A 14750-nucleotide genomic window follows, 5' to 3' on the forward strand; every position below is an offset into this window, starting at 1 on the left:
GCCAACTTGGAGGAGCTCCCACTGACCACAGATGTAGCATTTGGAGCATCAAGAGAATTGTGACTGCAGTAGATTGAAACACATCCATTATTCAAAATATGTGAGTTCATAATGTTACTTAAAAAATTCATTGTTCACTTTTGGACCAAAACTGGACAGTCAAGTATTTATCTTGCCTTTCCTCTAAGAACTGTACCTCAGCATACCCAAACAGTCCAGGAGGGATAGTTCTTTAAAAAAGAATTCAAGCTAATGAATGCAGAAAGAATGATAAACTATTCTCTTTTAATGAAATGAAACCAAACACTTAGGCATTTAAACTTTCCACATTTTTCTTATATACTTTTGAATATTTTGTGTTCGGAAATTTAAAAATCAGTTTAAAGGAGGGGCAGCAAGGACTCAGCTGGTAGGAATGGGAGTGGTGGGAAGAGATTTCATACAAATAAAGAATGGTGTGAACAAGGTACAGAAATGAAAAAAATTCTGTACGTATTCAGGGAAGACTTAGTAATTGTATTCCTCAAAGTGCAAGGTATGTAAGTGGAAGTATTGTGGATATGCAGTTACATGTGAGTTTTCAGAATACATAGGACCTGAAAATAGTGAAACCAAACTATTGCCAAATTCAAAAGGAACTCGAGAGTCAAAGGAGCTTCTCTGTAGTTCCTGCTACCCTTTGGGCTCATTGAAATAATGGTAAACAGAAACATTCAACAATGGATTTAATTAAGCCAAATTGATTGGCAGACCTTAGTAGAAAGGTACCATGTATAGAATGCACCACTGATTTTACTTGGGCAGCTTCTGCTTAAAGTAGGCAGTCAATTAATGTGATTTTTCTTCATCTCAGCATTTTGTTTGTTCTTTTTAAAGTTGCATGTATAGAGATGAATATCCCAAAGTTAATGATTTCTGATCCATTACATTGGACCCTGTTACAGTGTTAGGGAACCACATATGTTTCCTTCTAAAAGTAGTATGCTCTATATTCAGAGTGAGTAGTTTAACCTTGCCAATAAAATCCTGTACCTATTATGGATACTCTGTTTTGTCTGGGTTCATGTTTGTATGGATAACAATAAGTGAGTATTTCTTTGTGAAACTAATTTTTTCATTTTAAGTGATTTATGCCATGGTATTATTTAAAAAGAAAAAAACTCTTAAAGTCTGTCTTGAAAATTACTAGTATGGAATAGCAACAAGGTTTGTCCATTAATTTTACAAGCCAGTGTTTATCTATCTGCTCCATATTGAATGTGTTGTAGTCTTTCCTGGTATATGAGTTTGACTGCTGGGATTCAGAAATGCAGTATATGCCGCAACAGAGGAATGATGGAAAATTGAGATGTCAAGCTGAGTAATCAGAGCTCTGTGGAGGTGGACAGCTGTGTTCCCTGTGATATACCGGGGTAGTTTGTTTTTATGGCTGGTCACATAGTTTGGTGAAGTGGAAAGCATTTCAATTAAGTTTCAATTTTCTCATCTTTATACTCACCTTTTTCCTAAAAATGAGGACAAGAGAAGACTTTGAAAATAATGAAACAAGTTATGGTGTTCTGCCATTTATCATTGGTTCTTTACTTCTGAATTAAATTTATATATGGAAAGACGGGATTTGCTAGTAATGTATTTTAAGGAAAAGAGCTTCCTTTAGAGCACAATACTTATTTTATAATTTATATTATATTTTATTACATTATATATGTATTTTTTAACAGGGTATCCAGAAGTTGGCTAGTCAATATCTGAAGAGAGATTGGCCTGGAATAAAAGCTGATGATCGGAATGATTACAGGTAACTTAATAAGTAGCTCTTGCCCATTTTCTTTAAACCTGGTTTCACACAGAGCCATGTCACATATATACAACATAGACTCCAGTTTTTAAAAAAATTGCTTCTTTCCTCTGCTGTGTTTTTAGATATAATGTCAAAATTATCAAACAGTGTTAATGTTCTACAACATATATATTGTATATGAAATAGATCATTTTCATATGTCTTAAGCCAAGATTCCATTTTGTTTAATTGATACCCACATAAGGAATTTAAAGCAGATAGATGACAATGGAACACAAATTGTTTCCTCAGTGACCTATAGATGAAACACAGTATCACAACAGTAATGAAACAAGATTGTAATTTCTATCATGATCATTGACTCTTTACTTCTGAAACAAATCCTACATTTGGAAAGATAGGATTCTGTGAGCCTAGGGGAAAGGAGTTTCTAAGTTATATATATTTTATATATATATATGTATATATACATATATATGGTATACAGACACACCCACAGGTATCTAGAAATTGATTAGTCAATATCCCACATACAAATTTTTTTTTCCACATACAAATTTTAAAGAAGGTAGACAACAATGGAATATAAATTGTGTCTTCATACATATGTCTTTAAAATATTTATAATTTTGTTTGGAATTTGGTGTCTTTTTTGCAGTTAATTTGGAAGTATTTATTAGCTTTTGTGCTCAAGACTGTCCTTAGTGTTGAGGGAACCAGAACTCAAAGATAGGATTTCAGAGCTTGCAGTCTGGTTGAAGTTAAGACTAATTATTACTCATGAAGCAATAGCAGGGAATCCAGGGTAATTAAGAACTCAGTATTGAAGTGTGTGGTTTGGAATCTGAATATGAAATCAAGTTGCTGGATCATCAGGTAATTTCTTAATGGAGATAGAAAACTGCAGGATACACAAGAAACCTTAATAGTTCTTCACAGTTGCAAGACTGACTGATAACTTGGAAGGTGGCATGATAGCTATAAATAATACATATATAGTTGAAATATGGAATAATAAAGCAAAACAGGAAATAAATATAGGAATTTTCTTGTGGACTTTTCAGTATCTACAAAGTTCAGCTAAGGGGGAAAGAGAGGAGATGAAACCCTAGGTGAAAGAGACAAAAAAAAAGCCTTGAGGTGAAAGTGAGAATGATATGTTCAGTATGGCTGTCATGAGGAAAGCCTGACCAAGGAAGAGACTGGTTGCTAGAGAGTAAAGAAGGACTCCAACTTACAGATAGGTTCTATTCCAAGTTTGTTTGAAATTCAGGATGCAGGTTACCAAAGAAATAAGGATAAGGTTCTGCTCCCAGGCTAGCTTATGCAACCTAATTTTTAAAAGTATGTTAAGCCAACTTTTACTGAATATTTACTGTATACCAGATGCTATGCTAGGAACTTTACCTCCCATGATGATCAAAACGTGATAATCAAACCTGTGAGGTACATATGATTATCCCCTTTTTGTATACGAGGAAACTTAAGTCTCAGGTTGTATGCTTTACTCAAGGTCACACAGCTATGTAAACACTCAGTCATTTATTCATTCATTCATTCTTTTTTTTCATTCTTTTTTTATTAATTAATTAATCTATTTTTGGCTGCATTGGGTCTTTGTTGCTGTGCACAGGCTTTCTCTAGTTGCGGTGAGTGGGGGCTACTCTTCGTTGTGGTGTGTGGTCTTCTCACTGCGGTGGCTTCTCTTGTTGTGGAGCATGGGCTCTAGGCGCATGGGCTTCAGTAGTTGTGGCATGTGGGCTCAGTAGTTGTGCCTTGTGGGCTCTAGAACGCAGGCTCAGTAGTTGTGGCACACGGGCTTAGTTGCTCCGCAGCATGTGGGATCTTCCCAGGGTCGAACCCCTGTCCCCTGCATTGGCAGGTGGATTCTTAACTACTGCGCCATTAGGGGAGTCCCTCATTCATTCTTTATTTATGAGATAGATGTGAAATATCTACTACATGCTAGTTGTTAAAGTAGACTTCAGGATTAAAGAGAGTAGAAGGTATGGTGCCTGTTGTTAAGGAGCTTAAAGGAGATAGCCACTATAAACAGTTGCGATATTGGGTAGTAATAGAGGTGCATTGGGACTGTAGAAGAAACCTAGGCTTCTAGAGCTGAGTCTTAAAGGATGTGCAGGAGTTTATCAGCGTTGGGCAGAAGGAATTCTAAGCAGAAGTAACACCTTAAATGCAGGGAGGCATGAGAACATATGAATGTTAGGTAGCAATGAAGTGTGTATGGGTTGCAGGGTAGGAGGAGTGGTGGACCTGGAGGATACCTAGATAGGCATCATGAAGGACTTTGCATATCACAGAGTTTCTTTTTTATTCAGAAGATAACAGCAGCATCAAAGAATTTCCATAAGAGGAATGACAAGTTCAACATACTTTAGTAAATGTATGAAGGTGGACTAAAGGGGTATGAAGGTGGACTAAAGGGATATGAGGAAGAATTCAGAAAGAATAGAATTGCAGGAATTTAATCCCTCATCATTTCTTATTTGAACCATGAAAATTATAGTAGAAATTAGGTTGTGGGGCAGATTTCAGAGATATTTAGAAAACTGAAGCTAGAGGACTTGCTATTGATTTGGCAGTTTTGTTTTTGTGTTTGTCAAATTTGTTCTGAGACAGACTGCAAACAGTTTTCTGTAACTGTCAAACTATAAAGTAGTTTTCTCAGTATCTAAAATAGTTCTTGGAACATAGAAAGCATTTGATAAATATTTACTGACTGAAGGACGAAGTAGAGGGAGGGAGAGGAAGGGTTGTAGAATGACTCCCAGGTTTTTTAACTTAGGCAACTGAGAGGATGGTGGTGCCATAGTGAAAAAAGACAGTAGATCAGGATTGAGGGTGAGAATGGCAGTTGCCATTTTTTGTTTGTTTGTTTGTTTATTAGGAGTTTATTTCAGCTCTAGTCAATTAAAATTTCCCTTTAACTTTTTTTGTGTTTATATTTGTATTGTTAATTTAAAAATTCTTACCCAAATAATGCATGCTTGTTGAATGTGTAACAGAGTATAAAGTGTACCTCATCCTCTTTGCCAAGCACTTCCATTCACATTTCTACTAGAGTAATTGCTGTTAGAAGTATGTGGTCTTTTCTTCCATATTTTTCCTGTGCAGTGCATACATGAACATAAACAGTTGTGCTGTTTTTAACAGAACTAGAATTATTATATACATATGCTTTTGTAATTCCCTCCACACATACACCTTCCATACACACACCTAAGGAGTCTATTTTACTTTATTATTTATTTATTTATTTTTATTTAAATATGGTTGATTTACAATGTTATGTTAGTTTCAGGTGTACAGCAAAGTGATTCTTTACACATGCATATATTCTATACACATACATATATTATTTTCTGATTCTTTTCCATTATAGGTTATTACTAGATATTGAATGTAGTTTCCTGTGCTGTACAGTAAATCCTTATTGTTTATCTATTTTATATATAGTGGTGTGTATCTGTTAATCCCCTACTCTTAGTTTATCCCTCCCCCTCCTCTTTCCCCTTCGGTAACCAGAAGTCTGTTTTCTCTGTCTATGAGTCTGTTTCTGTTTTGTAAATAAGTTCACTTGTATTATTTTTTGGATTCCACATATAAGTGATATCATGTAGTATTTGTCTTTCTCTGTCTGGCTTACTTCACTCTGTATGATAATCCCTAGGTCCATCCATGTTGCTGCAAATGGCAGTATTTCATCCTTTTTAATGGCTAAGTAACATTCCAGTGTGTGTGTGTGTGTGTGTGTGTGTGTATCAGTCACGTCTTCTTTATCCACTTATCTGTTGATAGACACTTAGGTTGCTTCCATGTCTTGGCTATTATAAATAGTACCACTGCAGACATTGGAGTGCATGTATCTTTTTGAATTAGAGTTTTCATCTTTTCCGGATATATGCCCAGGAGTGGGATTGCTGGATCAGATAGTAACTCTATTTTTAGTTTTTTAAGGAACCTCCATACTGTTTTCCATAGTGGCTGCCCAGTTTACATTCCCACCAACAGTGTATGAGGTTCCCTTTTCTAAGGAGTCTATTTTAGATGTCCCTTCAAGTCAGTTTGTTCAGGTCCCCTCTTCTTTTTAGTGGCTATGTTAGTGCCATAGTGTGGGTAAATTATAGTTTGTTATCCATTTTTCTGTTGGTAGTTAGTTTATTACTATTGCAAATAGTGCTGCAGTGGATAACTCATGTATGCACATAGTTATATCTTTGTGCATTGTGAAAGTATATCTATAGTGTTAATTCTTAGAGGGGAACATGCTGGGTCAAAGGGTTTATACATTTAAAATGTGAAACTATAAATTAACCTTCATAAACTCTGTCTTAGTATATTTTACATGTCTTCAAATTTGATTTGAAATTACCCATTTCTTTTTATTTTTTTACCAACAGGGCACATGGTCAATCTTTGAAAATTTTTGCCAGTCTGATGATACATGCACCATTTAATGCCATTAAACCCACCCCCATTTGCCTGGAAACTAGACTTCTGTAATAATACTTTCTCTAAGACCTTTTTTTTTTTTTTTTTTTAATCTTTGAGGACAGGTTTTTCAGTCCTGTCTTAGTCTGTTCAGGCTGCTATAACAAAATACCACAGACTGGGTGGCTTATAAGTAAGAGAAATTTATTTCTCACAGTTCTTGAGACTGAAGTCCAAGACAAAGATGCCAGCATGGTCAGGTTCTGGTCAAGTCTCTCTTCTGCGTTGCAGACTTTTCAACTTTTAGCTGTGCCCTTACTTGGTAGAAGGGGTTTGGGAGCTCTGTGGGGTCTCTATTATAACGGCACTATTCTGCCTTCACCTCTGCAAAGCCTCACCTCCTAATACCATCATCACCTTTGGGGATTAGGATTTCCACATATGAATTTCAGGGGACCACAAACATTCAGACCATAGCAAGTCCTTTCTATGTAAATATTTCTTGGAGTTCCCTCAGCTCTCTTGTGACTGTTTTAAGTAATCTTATCTATATTTATGTCTTTAAATATCGCCTATAAACTAGTAATGATCTGTGTTTTTATTAACTCTTCAGCTTGGGAACCAACAAGTCAGCTGCCTCCAACTGTGACTTCTTTTCAGACCTCATCTTCTCTTAGGAATGTTAAGTAGCTGCTTCTCTGTGATCTCTCCCCTTCACAATTTCATTGCCACATTACCACCAACCTGTACGTCTGTATGTCTTTGTAAAATAGGCCTACTCTCATCCCCTACTTGAAAAATCTTCTGTTGTTTCTCCTTGCTAATAGTATGAAATTAAAAAAATTTTTTTTTTTATGATATCAAAAGCCAGGAAGAATCCTGACTCCAAATTACCTTTCTTTCCTCCTTTCTGGCCATTTCTCCTTTTTTCATGTTTGGTTCCCCAACCCTTGGGCATCTTAAGCTGCAGTTGTACTGCAGTTCTTATCACACCTCAACTGGACTGAGTATCAGTCATTCTCCCTGCCTTTACTTCTGTTATCTAGGCTGAGGATAGTTTCCCTTCCTACTACCAAAAACAGCAATACATGAGCACTTATTTATTAAACACCATACTTTCTCCTGTTATCAGTCACTATGTAAGTTAATCTTAGATTATGAATTTAACTTGTCACATTTTCTAGAGTCTTCTTGATGTGTGGTGCTCTATTCCAGGCCAAGGGTAGATCTGTGATTTTTGTTTGTTAAACTTTTGTTTTTACTTAAAAAAAATTATAGATTCATGTGCAGTTTTAAGAAATAATACAAAGAGTGTTCTTATACTCTTCACCCAGTTCCCCCAGTAGTAATATCTTGCGTAACTATAATACAACATCACAACCAGGAAATTGATATTGATACAATCCACCAATCTAATTTAGAATTCACCAGTTTTACATGTACTTATTTGTGTGTATGTAGGTGTATGCATATTAAGTTCTGTGGTGTTTTATCACATATGTAGATTCGTGTGACCACCACTACAGTCAAAATAAATTTGTTGGTTTATTTATTTATTTATTTATTTATTTTTGCTGTACACGGGCCTCTCACTGTTGTGGCCTCTCCTGTTGCAGAGCACAGGCCCCGGACGCGCAGGCTCAGCGGCCATGGCTCACGGGCCTAGCCGCTCCGCGGCATGTAGGATCTTCCCGGTCTGGGGCACGAACCCGTGTCCCCTGCATCGGCAGGCAGACTCTCAACCCCTGTGCCACCAGGGAAGCCCTGTTGGTTTATTTCTTAATAAAAATTTTCCCTGATAAGGTTTTCTCTGTTTTCCAGTGTAATAGTCATATGAGAAATGGTTCACAGTGTGATTTTAGGTGGTATATGGATCAATATTTTTGAATTTTACTAATTAAAACTTAATTATTATGGCAAGTTTTATTTTTCAATTAGAGTGGAATATGAAGTAGTAAGATACATATATTTTAGTTTAAAAGGTGAGTCATTTTAACAAAAAATAATAACGGTACAGGAGATATGAGGCACAAATTGTGTAAGACATACACAGAGAACTTAGTATACACCTTTTTTAGAGTGAAGAGACTCTTTTTAAAAATTCTTTAATAGTAATGCTGGACCAAGAACAATCTTATGTCAGCAGAAGAGCAGAGGTTTGGGAGCCAGACAGATCTGGGTTCGAATCTAGTCTCCATTATTCCCTCCTCTCCTTCCTCCTGTAAATATATATTGAATGAGTGCTTGCTGTGCCAGACCCTGTTCTAGGTGCTGAGGATACAGAAGTGAATAAAACAAAGCTTCTGCTGCATGGAGTCTTCGTTCTAGTGAAAGAAGACAAGACAATAAGCATATGAGTAATTAAACATTGTCACTTGGTGACAAGGACAGTAAGCATAGTAAAAAGAAAACAGAGTACCAAGAAGTGGTTGGCACTGCAGTGGATATACTGTGTAGAGCCTAGACTTTAGGGAGACAAGAGCAAAATCAGAGAGAGGTCATTTAGGCTATTGTAGTAATCCAGGCACGAGATAATGGTGGCTGAAACCAGGGTAGTAGCAGTGGAAGAGATAGACAGTAATCAGATTCCATTATATTTTTAAAGTCTAGTGAACGGTATTTCTTGGTGAATCAGATGTGGAATATGAGAAAAAAAAGGAGGAATCAATGATGATTCTAGGGGTTTTGGCTTGAACAACTAGAGGTTTGAGTAGCTGTCAGTGAGATGGAATAGATTAACAGAACAGATTTCAGGGAAATCAAGAATTTGTTTTTGGACATGTTAGTTTTAAGATACCTACTAGGGCTTCCCTGGTGGCGCAGTGGTTGAGAGTCCACCTGCTGATGCAGGGGACACGGGTTCGTGCCCCGGTCTAGGAAGATCCCACATGCCATGGAGCGGCTAGGCCTGTGAGCCATGGCTGCTGAGCCTGCGCGTCCGGGGCCTGTGCTCCGCAACAGGAGAGGCCACAACAGTGAGAGGCCCGTGTAGTGCAAAAAAAAAAAAAAAAAAAAAAAAAAGATACTTGCTAAATATCTGAGTTGGATATGTTAAATAGGCAACTGAGGGGTTAGGGAAGATGTCTGAATTAAAAATTCAGGAATAGGCAGCGTAATGACAGTATTTAAAGCCTTGAGACTGCGTGAGCAGTCTCTAAAGAGTGAGTGTGAAGAGAAGAAGCTGACTGTGGGGACACTCTAGCATTTACGGGGCAATGAGATGAAGAGGAACTAGCAAAGGAGCCTAAACTGTGGCTAGTGAGATAAGGCTAGACCAAGAGAGAGAGCTATCCTAGAAGCCAAGTGAAGATAGCACTTCAAGAAGGATAAACTAGGTCAGTACTGCTGATAGACTGAATAATAGGCCCAAAGCTTGAATTGACTTGGGATTAGCCCCAGGGAGATCTTTGATGACCTTGACAAGTAATTTCAGAATGGTGGATGTTAAAAGCTTATTTGAATTGAATCAAGAGTGACCAGGAGGAGAACTGGAAACAGTAATTTCAGACATTTCTTTTGAGGAGTTTTGCTGTTAAAGGGAGCAGACATTGGGGTGGTAGCTGGAGAGAAATGGAGGGTTGATGGAGGGCTTTTTTTTTTTAAGATGCGAGACATTATATGAGTATGATCCAGTAGAGAGGGAAAAGTTGATATTGTAGGAGAAAGCACAATTACTGGATTGCTGTTGAGTTAGAGGTTATATATACAGATGTGAAGGGTTGGCCTTCAGAGCACTGGTAATTCATTGGAGTAAAAAGAGGGATGACACAGTATATGGGTGCAAAAGCAGGGAGATAGGTAGATGTGGAGGGAGCATGTGGACATTGTCTTCATACTTCATTATCAGCTGAAAGTGTGGTCATACTAGAGGTTTGAGATGAGAGGAAAAGGTGGGAAATAATTATCTAGAAGAGTGAGCGGATAAGTGGATTAGAGGAGTATAGTAGGATTGCTGGGGGGCACTAAGGGATTACTTTACATCAGTTGAAAGTGAGACTAGGCAGCATGATTATTGTTTACTCCAGCAACGTTCTGTTGCACAGACATTGGTATGGTGTAAACAGAATTTTGGATTTAACCAAGTTTGGAATTTGTAGATTATAATGACCGAAAGAGGACTTCCCTGGTGGCGCAGTGGATGGGAATCTGCCTGCGAAGGCAGGGGACACAGGTTTGATCCCTGGTCTGGGAAGATCCCACATGCCATGGAACAACTAAGCCTGTGTGCCACAACTACTGAGCCTGCGCTCTAGAGCCCATGTGCCACAACTACTGAGCCCATGTGCCGCAACTGCTGAAGCCCGCGTGCCACAACTACTGAAGCCCACATGCCTAGAGTCCGAGCTCCGCAACAAGAGAAGCCACTGCAAGGAGAAGCCCGTGCACCGCAACAGAGTAGCCCTCACTTGCCACAACTAGAGAAAGCCTGTGCGCAGCTAGGGTGTATGTTAGAGGGTGATCATAATGGTAGACCATGAAATCTAGGCTGGGTAAGGAGCTGTAAAGGGAGATTATGAGAGGGAGTGAAAGACAGTGGAAAGGAGGCAGGATGTAATGGATTGTGGGCTCTGATAGGGTTGAGTAATTGTTGAAGTGCGAATCCTAAAGGGAGTGAGTGGAAACAAGAGGTGTTGGTCAGAGATTAGATGATTAAATTGGTATTAGAGCAGAGGTATCGTTATTGTTAATGGCAAAGTTTAGGTTATGACCATGAGAGTACTATTGCCTGGTGAATAGCTGTAGAAAAATTTCACAACCTCTCCAAGCCTTACTTTTTCTCCTCTGCAAAATGGGGATAATGCCTACTTTACAAAGTTGTCATGAGGATTAAATGATATGACAGATGTAAAATACATGACATAGTGCCTAGCATGAGATAGGTTCTTAAAAGAATTTTCTTCTTTTCTTATATAATTTTGAGCCTCATTTCCTGACCTGAGCAGAATAAGAAGATACCATAAATGCTTGATACATTTCCTTATGTTTCAAAATTATATATATGAAGCCTAGTGAAATAAAATTTTTAGAAAATCACTCTATAACCCATTATTATTTTTTCCCAATTGGAATGAAAAACACCACTGCCATTGTAACTACCACTATTGTGTTAACAAGAAGTACTTCTATTTCTTCTACAATTCTGTGACTATTACTATTTATTCATTTAAAAGAATCTGTGTGGCAAGAATTTTCACATCATTTTCATTTAATTGTTAAAATAGCCCTGTGAGGTGCATGGTGCTGGTATTTTTGTTATTTTTCCATTTGCCAGTTGAGGAAATGAAAGTATAGTGAGGTGTGCTACATACGATTATATTGGTTAAACTAGAACTTGAACCCAGGTATTCTGACTGACTGGTAACCGAATTTCGTGAGTTTCATGGTGTGTCATTGTTGTGAATATGTTTGCCTGCTATTTATTTGTCTGCTAGTCTCTAAAGATCTCTTTTTAAACTCTGTAATGAAAGGATTTTTCTTTTTATTGTACAGTCCTCATAATTTATACATTAATTCATTTTTTTTTCATTCAACACATACTGATTATAACCTTTCTAATGGTTGGGCCATGTGCTAGGCCCTAGAAATAGCAATACAATTGTGAGAAAGACATGTACCCTTTATGAAATTTTTACTATAGTGAGAGGGACAAACATTAACAATTAACATAAAAATATTTATAATTGAAGGAATAGTGCTAGAACCATGTGAACAAATAACAGGGAGGGACTTGATTGAGTCTGTGCATTGGCTTGGTGGTGATCCTGAGACCTCCCTGAGGAAGTTACATTTAAGTTGAGGTTTGAAGGATGAGCAGCAGTCAGCTAGATGAAGAGGTAAAAGGAAAAGGGTACTATCTAAGGGGTGAGCATAGTTTCCTCCTTATTCCCCTCCTCTGTCCTTCCTTCTTTCTTTTATTCCTTCCTTCCTTCGGATTACAATTTATACTTGTCCTTGCTCATTTTCATTATGATTTAAAAATGTATTTTAAGTATAAATCAATAATTGCAAAACGTAGTACTGAATTTTTCTCTCAGTGCATTCTCTGAGAAAATCAATTATCTGGACTGCTTAGGAGGTTCTGTGGTGAGTTTACATTCTAGATTCCGTTGGTAGTCATGCAGTAAGGTCATGGAGGACATTAATTTTGCTGTTTTTTTTTTCCAGTTTTATTGAAAAATAATTGACATACATCACTGTATAAGTTTGAGGTGTACAACATGATGGTTTGATTTACATATATTGATTAAATTATTACCACAATAGGTTTAGTTAACATTTATTACTCGTATTCATTTTGCTCTCCTTAAGCCCATCATTGCTTTTATGCTGACAGTTTTTGCTGGCACAGCACACTGACTCTTTTCCAAAAGGAAAATAATATACCTCTGCTTAAATAAGTGAATATTTCCATCGAAACTGATGTATTTGGTGTATTACAAACTACTAATCCATTACACAAACTATTTATTCCCTTGGTTGAGAAGTACAGTTTCAAGTTTTTTTTAGTTCCAAGTAGGATGGAGACCCAGGCAAATTTTCTTTTTCTTGTTTTCACACTGTCATCCATTGACCCACAGCTAGCATTTTATGTAGCACATGGTCCCATACATTGCTATAGTAGGAAATCCACGTGACACAAGAAGGGAAATCTTAGGAGATGGATATTATAATCTATCAGTGCAAGTATCTCTTTTTAACAAGGTACCATTCATTGTTATGGTAAGTTATAAAATATGTTTATAACTAGTTTAGGAGCATATTGGGACTGACTAAGGCATTTAGCAAAGCAGAAGAGAAGGTTTGAAAAGGAAGTTGGCTACAGAAAGCAAAGGATGAATAATTCTTTGACTTAACCAAAAGATTTCTGAGAGCACATTTATCAAGCAAAGGTATGGAACTTGCTTGGAATGACTCCTGGCCGCAACGTGATGCTGGCGAAGCATTATTACAACAGAGAAACAGATGTAGAGCAATGATACCATAGACTTCTTTTCTCTAACAAATAGACTTCTCAAGAACATAAGCGGTTGTTCATGATTTTTTTCCAGCACATCAATTTATGTAAGAGAGCAATATAATATAGTTGAAAGAAAATGTACTTTAGAGGTATTCATCTGTATCTCAGTATTGCCACACTCTATTGTGATCTAGAGTGATCCTCTAAATCAGCGGTCCCCACCCCCATCACCGGGCCGCACAGCAGGAGGTGAGCGGCGGGCTGGCGAGCTAGCCGAGCTTTATCTGCTGCTCCCCATCGCTCACATTACCACCTGAACCATTGCTCGCCTTACTGTCTAAACCATAGTCCCCCCTCTCGCCCCCCGTCTGTGGAAAAATTGTCTTCCATGAAACCAGTCCCTGGTGCCAAAAAGGTTGGGGACTACTGCTCTAAATCTGAGCCTCAGTTACCTCATCTGTAAAATCAGGAAAATAGCATAATGAAATAATGAAACTTGATATTCATAATGACACTCCTGAAACGGTGAAAGGCCTGGAAAGTCTGAAGTAGTCACTAATTTTTATAGTGTTAACTTTGTCTAGAATTGTAATCCTTGTATCACTTTACTCCAGTATCAAGAATAGCTAATGAATCAAAATAGCCCATTGTCAAGCTATAGAGGAATAGAGTGTATTCCAAGTTTCTACTTGTTATATATGCTAAAAATACTACTACCTATGAACCAGTATAAATACACTTTAAACTATAAAGAAAACATTCATTTTGTTTGTCAGTGCTAGCCAGTGAGCAAAAGGTTAGGCAACTTATTCTTCCTTTCCTCTGCCTAATACTTTTCTGTCCCTCTTTGAATTTAGGAGCATGTATCCTGTTTGGAAATCTTTTCTCGAGGGAACAATGCAGGTAGCCCAGTCTCGGATCAATATATGTGAAAACTATAAAAACTTCATTTCTGAGCCTGCAAGGACAGTGAAAAGCCTAAAAGAACAGCAACTAAAAAGGGTATCGTTTCTAATTTGTTCTTTTCTTGTATGCATTTTAATATCTCACTGCTACATTTATTATCTGCAAGATTATGTTAAATTGCATTGTACACTTTGAGTTTTTCTATATGGTTCAAATGTTTCTGATTTTAACATGGATTTTCTGATTTCAACATGTTCCTTCTAACTACTGTATTTTATTAACTGACAAAGGTGAGTGTAATTTGAATCTGTGGACATTCTGAAAGCTCAGTAAACACAAATATTTTTCAGCTTAACTCAAGTAAATAGATTTACTTAGTTTGGTGTATATTAAAATAGTTACAATGTTGTTAATCCGACTAAGTCTTGAGAAAATTGGTCTTAGTTTCAACTTGACCCATTTTGCATAATAATTTAAAGGAAGTTGACACATTATTACTGAGTCTAAGCTCGCTCTGTTGGCTACACAAACTACAGGCCAGTAAGGAATGGCGACTTTATTCGGAAAGCTGGCAGACTGAGAAGATGGCTGACTAATGTCTCAAAATAACCATCTTATCAGGGTCTGGATACCACT

General features: G+C 37.3%; 1 protein-coding gene across 3 annotated transcripts in view; it reads left to right on the plus strand.

Moving 5' to 3' along the window:
• Positions 1–14750, plus strand: part of FCHSD2 (FCH and double SH3 domains 2) — a 299344-nt gene that overhangs the window by 113738 nt on the left and 170856 nt on the right. For all 3 annotated transcript variants that reach the window (XM_060103088.1, XM_060103089.1, XM_060103087.1), the window contains exons 4-5: positions 1722–1798; positions 14066–14210. In XM_060103088.1, the coding sequence (XP_059959071.1) occupies positions 1722–1798; positions 14066–14210 (222 nt within the window). The remainder of the gene's footprint in view (positions 1–1721; positions 1799–14065; positions 14211–14750) is intronic.

Source organism: Mesoplodon densirostris, chromosome 7, assembly GCF_025265405.1.
Source record: "Mesoplodon densirostris isolate mMesDen1 chromosome 7, mMesDen1 primary haplotype, whole genome shotgun sequence".
In the NCBI taxonomy this organism is placed as follows: Eukaryota; Metazoa; Chordata; class Mammalia; order Artiodactyla; family Ziphiidae; genus Mesoplodon; species Mesoplodon densirostris.